Raw genomic sequence first — 17416 nt, forward strand, 5'->3', positions numbered from 1 at the left:
GCCAGCCAGCAAAGTCGTGCTGACCTTCTGCCAGCACTACTGCAGCCCTAAACACGACTTTTGGTTGCCACGTCCTTGGGAATGACAGCACTGGGGGAAGCCAGCAGGTTCTTGCCGAAGGCTGCCTCTGCTCTGTTGCTGCCCGATGGAGTGTTATCGCTATGACAACCTACAGGTATAGGATATGCACCATAGCAGGAGCTCAAGCCAACACAGATTGCGCGTACATGGCTCAGAGCGGGGCTTCCCTGCCTGGGAGGGGAGCAAAGAACACGTGGATCCACAGGTGACTCTTCCCTGGCTCTGTCCTGACACTTGCTAGCAAGTCCAGGATGTAAGGCAAGGCGGGAAATCTAGAGACACTGGGTAGCTAGGATTTTAAATAATGTTCTCTGGGGCAAAGTAAGGGAAGTCTCATTTTTCTCCTCTGTTTCTAGAGTCCTTCCTCCTGAAAAGACTTGTAAGAATATAAAGCTGCCCCCCAAACTGTGTCTTCTCCAGCCTGTTAAAAGGTAAAACGCCTCCCAACCTCATCCACGCTGCCTGCCTCCCTCTCTGTGTGCATGTGTGCGTGCATGCGCGCATTACTTTCTTTCACTACTATGACAGCACATGCTCCTCCAAAGCTGCTCCCAGCATTAGAAATACAACTCCTCCCTCCAGTGCCCCGCGTGTGTGTGCGTGGCTCAGGCTTTCTGCTTCGGCTCACTCCCCTCTGATCGCAGGGCTGACAGTCACGACTCCGCTCCACACCTCCAGGCTCCACGGGAGAAGAGGAGGATCGGGGAAAACGCAGAAGAAGGCACAGCACTGACCTACAGATCCAGCGATAACTTGCTCCCCTCGCAGCAGAATTGCACAGGGGAGGGGAGGGAGTAAGGAGGGAAAGGAAAAAGAGAGGGAAGAGGAGGAGAAGGAAAAAAAGAAAATCCAGAGAATTCTAGTCTTGCAAATGTAGTGAAACCGAGTGGTTGGAGTTCATTTGCCCTACAAAAGCAGAGAAGAAAGAGTACATTGAATGAAAAAAAGCAAGGAAGGTCTGTAGCTTTTTTCCTGATAGTAGCAGTGTTTTAGAGGTAAAATGATTCCTCCGAGCAGCACGACTGAAGTCAGCGTGGATAGTGTGGAGAAAGAGAATGAAGTGGAGAGCACAGAGCAGCCTCCCTCTCCAGCATCAACTACCAGCCAGGAATCAAAGGTACACAGAGAACGAGATATTTTTTTCCTTCTCTTATTTTTTTTTTTTTTAACTCTTTCTTTGCTTTGGAAGAAGCTGTGTTGCTTTGGTTTTTATTTTGAGCCCTGTGCTAGGATCAGCTGGAGAGTGCTATGGGGCACTTCTGATTGCGGTGCTTGCTCTGACACTCCTACTTCTGAATTCTCCCTGTCACCTGGGCAGCTCAGAAGTCTGAACTGGGGAAATATCTGCCTTTCAAGAGGTTTGGTTTGGGGGATTTTTGCTTGTGTTTTCTACTCCTTATTCCAGTAAGGGCCTGGGGAAGTGGTGGGGCTCAGGAAGGGGTTTGATGTCAGAAGATGATGTTAGCTATTTTCACACCAATCATCAGATCACTTAAAGGGTTTGGTTCATGGTTGGAGAGATTGTTTTTCCTAACAGGTTCAGAGAGGAGAATTTTGCCCAGGGGCTTGAGGTGTTTCACCTGCCTCACCTTCTCTGGCAGACCCATTAGTGAACTTTCACTGTTTAATGAGCCAGCAGTTGAAACAGGATGTAAGTGACAGTCTTGGCACAATAATCTTTGTGTACACCACCCAGAAAAGATTTGTTGTTTTGGCTTTTTTGGTTGTTTCTTTGGGATTTTTGTGTGTGTGCTTGTTTGTTTGTTTGTTTTTTTCCCACAGTCTTTTATTTATTAATGTTTAAATGTGGTTTAATTCACATTACTGAAAGCCAACTTCTAGCTTAATGGGCATGGCCTCTGAAATTTTAAACGACTTGCATATTAAAAGTTTTTTCTGCCTGCCCAGTATGTTACTTGGAAGATAGAGAGGCAAAGGGAGAAAAGTAGTAACCTTACATAATGGATATTCTTTTCAGCTTACCTGGATAATGTGCTCTTACTGATCCCATATTACTTAAGATTGGTAGCATGCTAGTACCTGATGGATCCTCCTGTGAACTTTGTAGCGACACAATGTGCTGTGTAAACATGTAAAAATAGGGAGGTCCTTGTCAGTAGGAGCTTGCAGCTGGGTAGAGCCTTAGGAGGTACTGTATGAGCAAAACAGCTGCTTGAAAGGGAAGGTTTGTGCTGGCCTGAGTTTAAAAGCAGTGGCTGTCTGGGTCTAATGTACGAAGACATTATTGCACACCAACAGCTAGGTTTCTGGAGAGCGAGTCAAAATTATCTGCCTGTGTGGGAAGAGTTCTGACGTGGGCTTTGGGATTTTTTTTTTTAATTAGATGCTATACTCCAAGGGGTCAGCAAAGGTATTCCCTATGTGAAACAGCCTCTTTAAAAGAAAAGAGTTCTCCCAGCAGCAATAGCACACACTATTCACTATACATATTCAGCACTACTGGGACACTACTGCAGTCTTCCCAGTTAATGGGAAATGAAAAGTAAATGGGTTATTGGTTTGACACCAGGTTCTAAAAGGATCCATTTGATTGGTACCTAAAGCCTCCTCAAGACCACTTCTACGGAATTGCTGAATTGTTGTTTGGCCAGTGCGAATCTCTAACCCTCCAATGAGGACCCAAAAGCAACTGGAGTCTTCACCGTGCTCCCAGCACCAGCCTCTCATGTGTGCTGGACTGTACCCAGGGTCTGCGGGGCTGCAGGTTCCCTGTGCTCCCAGCTGTGGTCCTCACTCAGTGCCAGGAAAGTGGTTGTGGAGTTCAAGGTGCCCCTCACATGGTCAGGCACTTCATGACAACGGTGCTCGAGGGACTTTCCCAGTGGGTCACAGAGCACTGTGCCCAAGATGACTGGACCAGCGTGAATCCTTAGCTGAGGGAAAGTGAAGTGCTGAATGTAGGGTTCCTTCCGGCTGTTGGTGCACCCATGCTGTTGCAAGCATGACAACAGGAATTAGGCACATCTGGCCAGAGAACAAATAGACTACAAACTGGTTTATAATCAAATGTTATTATCATCAGTTTTTCCAGGCTTGTGAGCATTTGAAGTGATACACTGGAATAGGCAAAAGCTATGTCTGTGCACTTGATGCCGTTACTTGCATACAGATATTTTTGGTAAACATATAATCTGTGTATTTACATTTTAGAACTGCAAATATGATCAGAAAACACGCTGTATTGTCATTTCAGTAGATGGAGTCAAAAGAACCTTCTGATCGCTAGGGTAAGGAAAGAAGCTTTCATTTCTTGGTCCTAGTAAACAGCAGGATGGAAAAATTCTCAGTGATTTCATAAAGATGTTGTTTGTGCTGGTTTTGTTTTCCAAAAGAACTGAAATCATTCAAAAGCTAAAGACTTTGACAAAGGCTAAATCAGTGTGCCAAGGACCTGTGGGCAAGCTTCTATGTCAAGGTGTTCCCTGCTGAGGGAGCTATCCTGTCATCCACAGAGGGCCACACTTTCTTCAGTTACTCTCTGTTGCATAGGTTAACAAGTTCATGCCTGCTGCAGTTACTTCAGAACAGTTTGTGCAGTATCTGATTACCCCACAATGACTTGTTTCTGTGGCAAAACAATATTATGACTCCAAATATAGAACAGAAACAACATGGATAATAGCAGCCTTCAAAATGCATTTGAAAACATTTCAGCAGAAAAACAATTTTGAAAAACTAAGGTAGAACTAATGTAGCAAGCTTCCTTCCAGTCCTGTATAACTGTAGGCAACTGTGGCACATGGTCCCTTGTAGTACCAAAGTCCAGAAAAAGAGTTTTATCCAGCACACTCCAGACTTTACTCAGAAGGTGGCACAGAGGTGATACTGCAGTTCCTGACCGGTGTGAGTTTGAGAGACAGAACTTTGGGCTGCTACCAAGTCACTGAGATTTGGAAGAATGACTCTCATGTGTTAGTCACACACCCCTGCCACAGGAAGGCAACTCACTCTTTAATAAACACTAGAGCCTCCCACCACCTTTTCCTATGGATTAGGAGCATATTTACAGATGTGCACATGTGGATGCTGAAAGCTCGAAAACTAGACTGTCATGCATGTGCTCCTCATCATGGTCACCTTAGCACCTGAAGTTCAGTACAACTGCTCAGAACAAAGAAATTCAAATAACACTTTTCAGTTCACCACATTTCCTGGGCCCTAAGGGAAAACCCATTTAAAAGTTCTAAGTACATGGTTGCCTTCTGGCATAGTATATATATTGTTACATAACGTGATTGTGTATTGGATTATGTGTCCTCAAGTGCTTTACACATAGCACCTCTGGTGTACTGTCTCATTAATACAACTTCAAATTGGTCTCTGAAGGGTAGAAAACACACTGTAACTGGGCCATCCTGTAGCACTATAGACACTGCTACTGTGCTAAAAACCCTAGAGCTTGAATGGTTAGGAAAGCTGCAAAACTAATCATTAATTTATTAAATTAATCTGTTCACTGTTGAAAAGAAACCTTTTCTTCACATCTAAGTATGACTTCAGTAGATACTTAAAGTTTATTAAGAGAATAATTTTATGTGGGTATCATAGAAATACATGGAATTGCTAATTCTATTACATGCGTATGTTTGTAGTTACAGCTCCCACCTGTTTGGGTCTATCACATCTGACTTCCAAGAAGGCAAATGATCAGTTTGCCAAAGGCTTTTATAGATTTATAACTCAGTGAGGGAGGAAATCATTAGCTAATGAATCCTAAGGGAAAATTTCTTCCTGGTGGTAGCAATTAAAGACACTGCACACTTGTACAATCACTTACTTAGCAATATAAGCAGAAATCTAGTGGCAGCAATCAGAGATCGTATTTCTGATGTTTCATATAAAGGTACCTTGGAATTTAGTAAAGAAAGCTAAAATTTGAGGGGATATGTATATAAAGGAAAGATTCCTACATTTGGCTATATTTCTTTATGTTTTGGCATAGGTGGAACATAACTCTGTTATCTTTGCTCTTCTTACATTTAACTGACATTTCTATATGAAGAGGAAAGAGCCCACCTGCTGATTTACTTAGGTATGAATCAAGTCTTTATCATCACTTTATTGTGAATAATGGCTGGGAGTTTTCATAGACAATAAGTCCATCTTAGAAAATTCCCTTACCATTCTTAAGTTTCAGGGAGGCCTGAGCATCTATGACATTTGAGCTAGTACCAGTGGAGTTGGTCAGCATTTCAAGTGTGTTAAACCTCTGTCAGGCTCTCTCATACACCCCTAGAAGAGGTATCAGTCCTGTCCTTGACATTGCCTGCAAAAGTTACTGATTTGTAGATATTTGGATACCTGCGAAGGTCAAAAGTTTTTTCACAGCTTTGCCCATTTCCATCTGCTTTTATAAAGTTCACCTGTTGGTGTGATAGCTTCAAACTTTCCTCTAAACTGCAGATAAATTGGCCTAATGAATTGCTTACACTCAGCTCAGGTAATTTGATTAGTTGAAAAATGAAGAAAATTTTAAAAAAGAAAATATAAACTAGACCTCCAAATACATATGGCATCTGGACTATCTATTTCACAAAATAAATAAGCCTCAGTCTGACACTTCCATACACTGACTGTCCAGTGGCCAGTATTCAGGGAAATGCAGACCATTATCTTCAAATTCAGTCATGGCAATTCAGGAGATGTAGCACAATTGTTCAAACACTAGCAAACCTGATATGTAATATATAAAATAGTAGCTGAAAAGCAGCAAGCCAAGAAAATGATTAAGCATTAATTTCAAGATGTAAACTTCATCTGTGTATATCCCTACATCGGTCAAAGAGATTGAACTTACTTTCCCCTGTTCTGCTGGTCCAATAGAGTAATAATGCTTACATGAGGTTTCAAAACCAGGTGTTAATATTAGATACAGAACTAACGTAAACAGCTTAAAACTCTGGATTTTTAATAGGATTGTGTGGGATTTAAATCATGTAGGATTTGTGCTATGCTGTTAAGCAGACATCTTCCCTGCTTGAAGATTTAATACTTTATGAGGCTCCATAGATGGTTACTTGTCAATTAATATTTTTAAAAGGCAGGGAGTATGGTGTACAGTTAGTGTTTCACCCTCCACACCAGTGATAAATATCCAGTATGTAAACTACTGCTGTAGTCTCAAAGGAATACCAAACAGCCTAAAAGAGATCCTGTGAAAGGGGAAGAAAAAAATAGTTTTCCTTCTTAATCTTACCTCCATGCCTCTGCATAAAATGGTGAGTATGTACTGTGAAGGTAAGACTAAGGGAAAGAAATGAGCTTGAGCGTTTTTATATATTTTGATGAAGTGTTAAATTATGTACAGGAAGATTTCATTAAGAGCAAGCAAGTAATATTCTACCTTATCAATAATTTCTGGAGCAGACTTATTGTATTTACATTTATTTTGACCTTTTTTCTTACTATTTTTCAAATTAAAAAACTGGGGTTTTGTGTTTTTTTGGTTTTTTTTTCATTTTGATTTATATGTCACATCAGTTCCTAGATGCATTAAGAAATCTAAGGCAAAAGAGAAATGTGATCAGTTCATGCTCTTCTATCCAAAATTTCTACCTTGCCAAAATGAGGAAAATGCCTATTACCTTTCAATGACTAAAGATGACTGAAATCTGGTGTGATTAAAAAAATGGATTTACTAAAAACACAATTTTTCACTGAAACAAAGCACACTGTTTCAAAGCTGGAAGACAGTCCAGTCACACCATTTCAGTGCCTTATGCGGTATTCTTTCTCGTAATGTAATCCTGTTGAACTCAGGTTTTACTACTACTCCTTTTAGAAATGTCTCCCAACACCTGGATGCTCTAATGGCTAAGGGATGCCCTCTGTTCCTTACCTCTTCGAATTCCAGTATAAGTTAATTTCTGGCCAGCTTGTGTGGCATTGTAATTTTGATAATGTCGGTTTGCCTTAAACATCTCTTTTCCATTCTCAGTGCAGATTTCCATCATGTAAGAATAGACTTTCATATCTCTTCCTAGCCTTTTATTTTCTAGATTAAACTAGCCAGGCTGACATTCGATAAACTCTCCATTCTTCACCTCATTCCAGTAGCAGATATGTGCATGTTTTCAGGTTTGGATAATCTTTCTTGAAAAAGGGTGACTGAATCTGTGCACAGTATTCTGCATGAGGTCTACTCCACAGTATCACTAACACTTCACTAACTTTCACAGAAACTGTGTCTCTGATACTTGTTAAGGTCATTACTGCATCCTATTTGTGTCTTCTACTCACCCCTCATCATTTCTTTGTCATTTCCAGTGGATAGAGTAGATTTGTTTATCCTTATCTAGAGTGGTTTGGAGCAGGTCTCAGGTGGACGAACTTGCATTTCCATAGCTGAATTTCATTACTTTTCCATTACTTAATTCCTCAAGCCCCAGGTGTCCTCAGTTTTGACAATTCTTCTAACTTCATGTCAGAGAGGAATGGCCTTATGACATGCCTAATTTTTGCATCAAACTCAGAAATAAAAATACAGGCCAGTGTTGCTCTTTGAAGAACTCTACCTAAGGACCTTCCTTCAACTTAGTGCTTCTTTGAACAGTAACAGTCTTGAACATTGAACTTGTCTTAAAATTTCTTCATTATTTCTTTTATTTTCAGTCTTAGATAATAGATTCCTTTTTGGTAGCATACTCAATAATTTTAATGAAGTCCAAATAGACAGAATGCAACTTTGACCTAAAACATTTTCTTTGTCTAAAAAATTGTTCATCTTATCCAACACAACTGGTCTAGGGGGACCTAGCTTTTTTTTTTTTTCCTGCCAAGTACTATTGAGGTCAGAGCTACAAATCTGTATTTACTGGAATCACTTTTCCCACTTCTTGAAACAGACTTCTATTTTACTTTGTATAATTTCTGACTTGATAAAGCTTGTTAAGAAAACTTGTTCCTAGACCTCCAAAGTAAAAATTCATAAAGGAGCTTAACTGGTTTCTTTTCTCCTTTTCACCTCAGCAAGTACATTGAACTGTTTTTTTAATGTCACACCATCCGTTTCTGCAACCTCTTTCCTATTATTCCTATTACTTTGCCCCAGGATCATTGTTCTGGGAAGAAAGTAAGAAGTATTTGTTAAATTCTGAGCCAGCCTTTTATCCCACCCTTACTGTACCACAGCCTCTTTTTTCTTTTGCTTTCCCTAGCTTGAATCAATCCATTGACATTTCCTTAAATACATTTTGCAAAGACTCGCTCAGCTTTTCTTGACAATTAGACTTAAGGAACTCTGCTTGAAACCTCTAGTTTTATTTGCATAACAGGTTTTTTTTTTTCTCTTTTTCTTTCTCTTTTTTCCCATCCCCACCATTCTTGTGGACTCTTTTCTTATTCCAGCTTTCCTTTTTGAGGCAACATTTTCATGTAGTTAGCCAGGAGCACATGTTCACAGAATCTTTTTATTTCTTTTAATTTCATATTCCGGGTAGTAATTACAAAAATTGTATGCCTCTTACACATCCAAGCATATCCAAGTATCTGACGATTTCTGATGAGTCGTCTTTATCAGTGACGCATGTCTATAACCTGGTACCTCCAGGCTAGCAAAGGCCAAGGCTGATTCACAGCCCATGGTCATGTGGGTTCATCAACACTCAGTACATGCTGAGAGCCAGCACTCGTTAGCAGATACAGTGACCTGCTTACACAGCTGTACTGCTTTCTGGACCACTGCTAAGACTTTCATACCTTTAGACAGACAGTAGCTTGGGTCCTTTTGTGTCATACTCCAAAGCGCGATGTGGTCTAAAATACAGGGAGCCAAGAGTGCTGAAGGCTTGGAATGTCTTCAAGGAAGCATAGCACATCAAAGGCTATCCTCTTGAAATCCACAACTTGGCTTAGACGTTCATTTTTCCTTTACACTTTCTTTAATTTAAATTGAAGTGAATCATAATCACCCAATAGAAGACTGTAATTCCTTTCATGATGAGCATTTGTCCTATTGCCTACCTGAGCCATTGCTGTATACTCTTGATAGGGAGAAGATTGTATATTTAATAAATCTATGCTCATTTTTGTCAGGCAGAGGACTAATCTTTCAGATGTGAGCACATGAGCTGAATATTCTTGACTCATTATTTGGTCCTGCACAACTTCCAGTTACATAGGCAAATGGTCACTTGGTCTTATATGAGCACCACCTTTTCCAGGCAAGTGAGTATCTATTCTAGCTGAAGCATAAGCAAACTTTATGTGTTCATTAGCAAAGAGAACCAGCTGTGAAAATGAGAAATCTATGTGTGAATGAATGACTGAAATAACTCGACCATGTTTTCCTTTGACATATGCCTCTGCTCAAGGAAACTCCCTTGGTTTGGCAGCCCAACAGATAAAATATATGTTCCTTGTCAGGGAATAGAACTCAGGAACCCTGCAAAATGTATTTACAATGGATATCTGAAAAGCAGACTTCTTGTGTCTTTGCCATCAACAGTTAAATATGACAAATGTTTTGCATATTATCTTATTTCTTTTAAAAAATTAGTCTCATATCTTTACTCTTGCATAAATGTGCTAGACACTCATAGAAGTTTTTCAATTGACATGTCAGCTTTTCTTAGCTGACCTGTTTTTGACTGATGGGAGGGGTTTGCTGAGCACCATCAAATGGAAGTGGCTGCAATGGTGAAACTTAAAAATACCATTGTGAGAGGGAGGTGTTTCCCAGCCGCAGGAGGCTGCAAGTTCAATATGGAATTGCAGACAGAGTCTTTTAGGTGAGTAACAGTGACAACTTGAATGCTTTTCTTTTCTGTAGACATAATATGCTCCATTTCTGAGTGCCATTTAAAAGCTTTATTAAAATGCTACAAATGCACTGTTTTATTAACAATTTTAGAAGTCTAGTGCTCTGAATAAAAAAGGAAAATGCAGCTGACCTATAGTAACTGATGATTAGGTTTAATTCAGAAAAGAGCAAAATACTGTAAACTGTTATTCACAAAGCTATTAAAATGAGCATTTAGAATTTTTTTATCTTAACTTATTCATCAGAGTAGGACAAAGAAATGTAGGCTATGGAGGCACAGCTCAAGTGAGAGAGTAAATTCAACCTGACAGGTTGTTACAGCGAATACTGTTGAATAGAATCTTAGACTTGCATCTCCGTTACCCCAATATTTAACTTCATTTGGTTTTTACAGACATTACTTATGCGTAGTGGATGGAGGCATCACCTTTTGTTGGCCAAGAGTCAGATTTTTGACATGATGCATACAAGTAACCTCCTCAAACGTCACATATGTAGGTGCACTGTTCATTGTTGATTTGCCAGCATTTTCCTTGCCAGTTTAAATGCTGTGGTAGTGATTCTCAAAATGAACATGTCTTGGGATTGAAAAGAGAAGCTGAAAACCTTGATCCAGCCTCATTTCCCTTTGTGCATACACAGGGTGAGAAACAGCCTTGGACTGGGCATCTCTGTCCTCACATAGAAACAAAATATACTGAAATTCAAAATGGTAAACTTGGAAGAGTGCCACTGACTTCTGTGCAGTTAAATTGAGAATCCAGTTGTTAAGACATTCAGGTCCACACACTTTTTTAAAATGCACCTACTGTTAAATTGTCAATCAGTATCAATTAACTCAAGGATACAGCAGTATACCTTTTATATTATTTAAGGATGTGTAGCTCATTTCTCTTTTATGTTCATACATCATCTTTTAATACAAATTATCTAATTCATGAATTCTTTACAAACAAACATAAGGTGACTTGTAATGGTTTGCCAAACATTTCTGGTAATGAACATTTCAGCAAAATGTGTGCTGTCAAGTGCTTTTTTTTTTTTTAATGTCAACACTTCTGTTTCTGAGGAAATGTTCAGTTTTCTTGATTGTGTAAACTTTTGCCAGGAAGCTTTCCCTGGTTGTGGGTGAAATTTCCAGTCTAAAGAGCCTCACCTCCAATTAGAGACCTAGAGAGCAGCTTTACGTGGTTAATAGTTCAGTCTCCCTGTGTTGTAAATGGAACACAGCCTGAAATTCTTTTATCAAAGATGATTTAGAGGAAAACCGGCCTTACATGCTCTGAATTAGCTTCTCTGAGGGGAAATCTTTTTCTACTGACCATAGTAGGCAGCTACAGCTGAGTTAAAAGGTCGAATTTAAGTAGGGTGAGCACCACTGTGAATCTGTCCGAGCGAGGTCTTGAACCTTGCCTTCAAAAACTGGTCAGTCATCTGTTCCCCTGGCAGGTTAGTCTGTCTGACTTTTCCCTCTTCTGCCCACAGCTCTGTCAAAGACATTTTGAAAGGCTGCAGTTGTTTTTTATGTCAATGTGGAACAAAATCATTCGAACTTTGAAAATTTTTGCTAAGCAGAACTGCTGTTTTCTAGCCACCCCTATAATGGAAAGTTATGCACCTATGACAAAAAGAGAGAAAAATGTGAGGCTATCCAGGCTGCAAAATGTGAAGTGCTGCTATTAAACTGTAGCTACAAGATTAATCATGTACTAGTTTCATGAAGTATGGGCACACAGGAGTCTTTGGCAGGTTCACAGCAGTTAGATCTGTCTCCTGTAGTTAGTTGTAGTGACAAATGGACTTTGTCCTCCTGGCTGTAAAGATCCAGACGAACAGTTAACTTTTTTTGCTAGCTCACCCACTTGCACTCTGCCTTTCAATGTTTCTTTCTCCTTTTCTCTTCATTTCTATTCTTGCTCAGATGCTTTAATCCAGGACAGGCTCTCTGATACAATGAGCCAGTGCAAGATCTGCCTTTACAAGAAAAATCTGCAAGTTTCCAAGCTTAGCCAAGTTTAAAGATTCCTGTTAAGAAAATGGATGGTAGCTCTTCTGTTAGGGGGAAGGACCTTTTATAAACAGTGTGTGGATGCTGGCACTCATGCCATAAGTACACTTGGAAAAAAGCAAACCCTACAGTTTGCACTTCCCCTTTCAACTACACCCAAGCCGTGCTTACTTTATTCACAAAGAGATGCCTGAATTTGCATTTTAGTTTCCTTATGTTGCCTGGTATTATGTAGCCTGTTCCTTGTGTGTGGATATCTATTTATCTCTTGATGTAACCTCATGTTTTCTTTATAGGTACATGCAGGGAACTACACATAAATTTAAAATCTAGGCAATAAGGTGATAGGAAACATTCCTTATGCAGAAGAAATGAAGCTTTCTTCTTAGCCTCCCATCTTCTAAGTCTCCTCCTTACTGGGTAGGTAGTTGAAGACCAATGTAACTGAGAGGATCCCTTTTCCACTGCACTGCCAGAGAAGGGCTTTTGGGCTCCTGTCTCCCCAGCAGCTTAGGCTCTCACAGACATCCTGGGCTGCAATTCTGCCCTTCCGCAGCACTGGCTTTTCTAGCAGCTCCTGACAGGTATCCAAGAAAAATGCTCTGGACAAATGATTTCTTAGAGATTACCAAAGCTAAAATGAATGCCAATAGCTGTGATACACCTGCCTGAATCCTGCTAGAATGCAGGTAAATTATTAACATTTCACAGAGGTTCAAAAAATTACAGCCAAGCCTTAAAACAAAAAATCTTAGGTATTGTTTCCCTCTGAAAAGAACAATGACTGGATGCTGGCTGTAAGAAGTAGCCACTCAGTCTAGTAAAAATAAAAATAAAATAAATAAATAAATAAAATTTAAAAGTCAACTTTTTTAAACAAGAAGAGAAAACTAACCTATTTTTTTTCTGGCACTGTAGAGGTCACACTGTAATAAATACAATATTCCCCAAGTAGCAATAGAGCTAACATAATTTGGTCTTTACTAGCAGCTGCTGAGTTCTAGGAAAAAAATCTCCTTTCCATGAGTTATCATCCCTCCAGCACAATCATACTCATAGCCACCACTGTATATATTAAAAAAATGCTGGCAGGAGAAAATGGATATAAATCTCAGAATTTAGCACTGCGCTTGTTCTTCAGTTCAGCAGTGGCCAGTAGCTCTGATTTCTGCTGTAATATGCCACACTCCTTATAAGTCAGCACTACTCTGCTGATACTGAGAATTGTACCTACTCTGACATTGAATGGTCTAGGCAAAGTGAGGCAATTCGTGGAAATTCCCCCTTTTACACAGGATTACTATTCATAGTCTTTGAAACCTTCTCTCTCCTAACTTGACTTTCTTTTCCACTTCCTTCTTCTGTTCCCCTGCTCTTCTGCCTGCCTGCATCCATCATGCAGCCCCATGCAGTATGCTGCTCCTGTTGAAGTCACTGCTATTATTTTTGTCAGACAAAGCATCACAGTATTTTACTGATTCAAGATCCCTCACTTTCCTATCCAAGTAACTCCTATTAAATCTGTTGGTGTCTTATGTCAATACCAAGAGCTATTTTCTCTCTCAACATGAAAAATACAAAATTTGGATATGCTTCATTTGTTAGGTGAGCGCAACCTCATGAGAGTGTTGCATGCTTTTTTCTTTCTTTTTTTTTCTTAATTATTAGATGTTTGTGAGCAATTTTACATTAGGAATAGTTTAACTTTAGAGGATTCTGAGGGAGTTAAAATTCTCTTCTAGCATTCAAAAAAAAATTAGTTCTTCAGAAAGTTATAGTCTTAAATTCTCTGCCTTTTTGTGGTATTCTGTATGTAACCATTTTTTTTAAATGAAGTCAACTCAGTATAAAAACACATTTTTGCAGTTCAGACAGTCATTTTAATCTTGAAACTTTGATGGAGGTAATTTGAGGAGGAAAGTTGTGCAGCTGGTGAGGATAAAAATATAGGTTTTATTTTGCAAGATTGATCTTGAAACAATAGCTAGCTAAAGATGTTCAGCAGCTTGGAGGTTTAGGAAAAACACAAAAGAAATGGATTAGCCTGAGGTAAAAAGTCAACAATGTATGGTAAATCTCTTACATAATACTTCTTGTCAATTAACATCTCCAAATACATGTATTTACATTGTCAAGTTCTTGAAGCAGTTTTTAGGCCTCCAAACACATCCAGAAATTGTCAAGTAACTGTATGTCACATATATGACAATTATCATACTCAAGTTACATCTTTATGTAGGACACTGAATGCAGTTTTTGCTGGTCATGACTAACATGATACTGAGATGGAAACTTTCTGTACTAGTAACAGGGTCCTTGGAAACTGGTACTACAGATGTAATTTTCCCCAAAAAGATTTGGAAGCACTTTTTGAAAATTAAAAAATGACTAGAGTAGATGTGTTAAACAGGATAAACGCATGCCACGAGTTGCATTTTGAGAAGAGCTTTAATGAAAAATGTGCCACATCTGGACTGGCTCTGGAAATAAACAGATCTCTGCCATGGGGAACAGTAAGAAAGTGGATGCAGAACAAACAACATGGAAGATATTATCAAGGTAGGAAAAAATTTTAATTGGCGGAGCATTTATCATGTATCTGGAAGCTGCTGTAGGACTTTAGAAGTGGAAACACAAGATCGAGGAAACTTGGTAGGGACTCAGGTGAAGCATGGAGGAGCACAGAGAAATTAACTACCTTTCCTCAGCCTGTGCTGCCAGCACTTCCCCCAGATCCAGAGCTCTAGGCCAACGGTGCCAAGGCAGTGACATGGATCCACACCAGGACCATATGGGTCTTCTTGTACTTTTTAAGCCAATAAGCCATATAGAATCCAAATTTTGGCACTGTTGTTCTGGTTGTTTGATTGGAAAATGAGGTAACATAATCTCAGAGTTAAAGCAGAGCAGGTAAGTAAGAAGTTTGGGCAGAATTAATTCACACCAAGTAAAAATTGAAACAAGTGTCTAGGAAAGACAAAAGAAGTAAGAGGCATAGGCGTCCTCCTTGATCTATCTGTATTTGGTTGTGAAGGAGCAGAGATTGACAGACATGGTTTTAAAAAAGAGAGGGGAATTGTAAGAGTTGAATAGTCAGCCCAATAGCAGGATGTTGAATGTGGCCAGGTATTTTTTCATGCTGCAAGCAGAAAGTCTTTTTCTTCAATGCACAGTGTAAAACAGTTTTAAAAAGAAGTTGCATAACAAAACAACAACCCAGCCAAACCCCAAGCCTTTACTCAGGAAACATGCTCGCTGAAGTCAGCAGGAGTTAGCAGTAAGCAAAGACCTTAGGATTTGGCCCACTGACAAAAACTTTGTAGAGCTAAGCACTTATATGTTTTCATTGTGAAGCCTAAGTTTGGAACCCCAGAAGTAGGAATGGAAACACTGACAGAATATTAACTATAACAACTCCCACTAGATCTCAGTCTTCCTTTTTGTTTTAAGATGGTACAAATGTGATTATACAGTATGTGGGATCTGGTGCTGATGTTAATTTGCCCTTGGTTAGTATTTGCCTCCCTGCCAGATGTATTTCCATATTGAAGCCAAGAGACACACTACCATTTAAAGTATCATTAAAAAGCTCTGTTAATAAAACAAGAAACAAAAAAAAAGGAGCAAAAACAAATTAGTAAAATAAATTTTTTGAAATATTGCTATAAGTAGACCAGTACTTTTTAGCAGAACACTGGTTTTTATGGTTGGTTGGTTGGTTATTTGTTTGTTTTTTTAAAAAAAGGTCCAAGGGGGTCATATTGAGCTTTAATTTCTCCCAGGATCAGTAGTGGAAAATAATTATTCACACTTCATAGATGGACAGACATGAGATACAATCAGAGATGATTAATCTTACATTTGCAATCACATTCACTGCAAATTATTCATGAGAAGAAAAGAAGCAAAACTCAGGCCTTGTTATTATTATTATTCTTGAAGACTCATAACAGATAGATACCAGTGTAGCTTCTTTCACCTCAGCAGGGCTGCCTGGATTTGTTACTCTGAAATACAGACTTTTAATCTTCAAATTTCATTTTGCCACTTCCATCACAGTGAAGATCAGTAAATTACTCAATCGGGAGTTACCAAAGGGAAATCACTATTCCATTTAGAAGCTGAAATGAAAAAGAGATATCCAAAGAGGGCAGTAAAATGTGAGATTCCCAGAAGGGACCTGAGAGATAAGAGTCCACATTCCTTATATGTCAAGAGGTAGGAGATAACCACACATGCGTCTCATCCCAATGGGGGCAAAGTATGGAGATGACAGGCTGCTTAGTAACCAGATGCCCCAGGTAAAACCCAAAGTATGAAACCACATAGCCATCTTGAAGTTGAAAGTACAAGAGAATTTTAAGAAATTAAAGGACTATTCCTACCCATCCATTGCTTTCTTTGTGAGGTTTCAGGAGAAAAGACTGGAGACAATTCAGTTGCCAGACCATGAAATAGAGGTAGGGGCCACCCACAGGTTTGCAGGTGGTTATTCCACCAGCCACCTTTCATAACCAGAATTATAAAAGATTTCCCAGAGATGGTGCCACCCACGTTGGAACAGCTGTTTAGCAGCAGGGAGAATATAATCCTGGATATAAATCCCGGATTTATAGTCTTTCACGCTGCTCCTGAGAGGAGCAGCCCTTCTTTTGCTAGGTGAGGCAGGAGATGAAATCAAAGGGACAAAACATTTTCCAACCCCAACATGAAACAAGCAACAGGCTTTGGTCATGGATGAAGTGTTGCCTGGTTTGATTTGCCACGTGTTTTGCTTTATGCACGTGTTCACGGAGGAGGAAGATTTGACAATCATTGAGCTCAGCACAATGAACCCAGCAGATCTTACTTTGAGACTGTTAATCTCATTTTCATGACAAACTTTGGAAAGCTACAGTAAAGCTCCTCTGAAAGATCTTGTGAGTTGTTAGCTTGAAATGCTCCAAGTTTGAAAACACTCACTGTCTTTCCTCTCTACCAGAAGCAGACTATGGTTGAATGATATCACAAGCATTTTCCCCAAACTTTACTTGAATCAAACCAGTTATATAGTTTGAAGAAATACTAACAAGAGGCTAGATGTCTCAGGAAGAGAATTCTGATATGCAGTCTTATCGTTTCAGAATACTCTTTCTAATACAGCTTGATTAAGAGAAAAAAAGAGGAATACACACACACACATACAAGGGCTATTCAAAAACACAGCAACAAATATTCTTTTAGATATACAATTTGAGAGTTTTGGCTCAATAGATAATTTTATTAAATATGTCAGGTGGGATTTTACTTGGATTTTGATAGAAATGTCTTAAATTTTTCTGAATGTGACATGAATGCAAGTATCATTGTATTTATGTTGCTTATATTACCTCCTTTTCACAAGCTATTGTAGACTGTTTAAGTGACAGTGAGTGTTTTGAAGTTAATATGAAAAAGTATTTGGCAGGGGAGGTAATATGAACTCAGGGTAAGTCACAATTGCAGAATATTTAACGCAGAATTTACTATTTTTATGGCATAAGACTAAGTAGACATTATGTTCTGAA

At 39.3% G+C, this 17416-nt stretch overlaps 1 protein-coding gene across 2 annotated transcripts in view; it reads left to right on the forward strand.

Moving 5' to 3' along the window:
* Positions 1–905: 905 nt before the first annotated feature.
* STAC (SH3 and cysteine rich domain) overlaps positions 906–17416 on the forward strand; it is a gene marked incomplete at its 3' end in the record, with an annotated part of 71062 nt that continues 54551 nt past the window's right edge. For both annotated transcript variants that reach the window (XM_080339733.1, XM_080339734.1), the window contains exon 1: positions 906–1198. In XM_080339733.1, the coding sequence (XP_080195859.1) occupies positions 1082–1198 (117 nt within the window). In that variant the 5' untranslated portion in view covers positions 906–1081. The remainder of the gene's footprint in view (positions 1199–17416) is intronic.

The sequence above is a fragment of the Nesoenas mayeri genome (assembly GCF_963082525.1).
Source record: "Nesoenas mayeri genome assembly, chromosome: 2".
NCBI lineage: Eukaryota > Metazoa > Chordata > Aves > Columbiformes > Columbidae > Nesoenas > Nesoenas mayeri.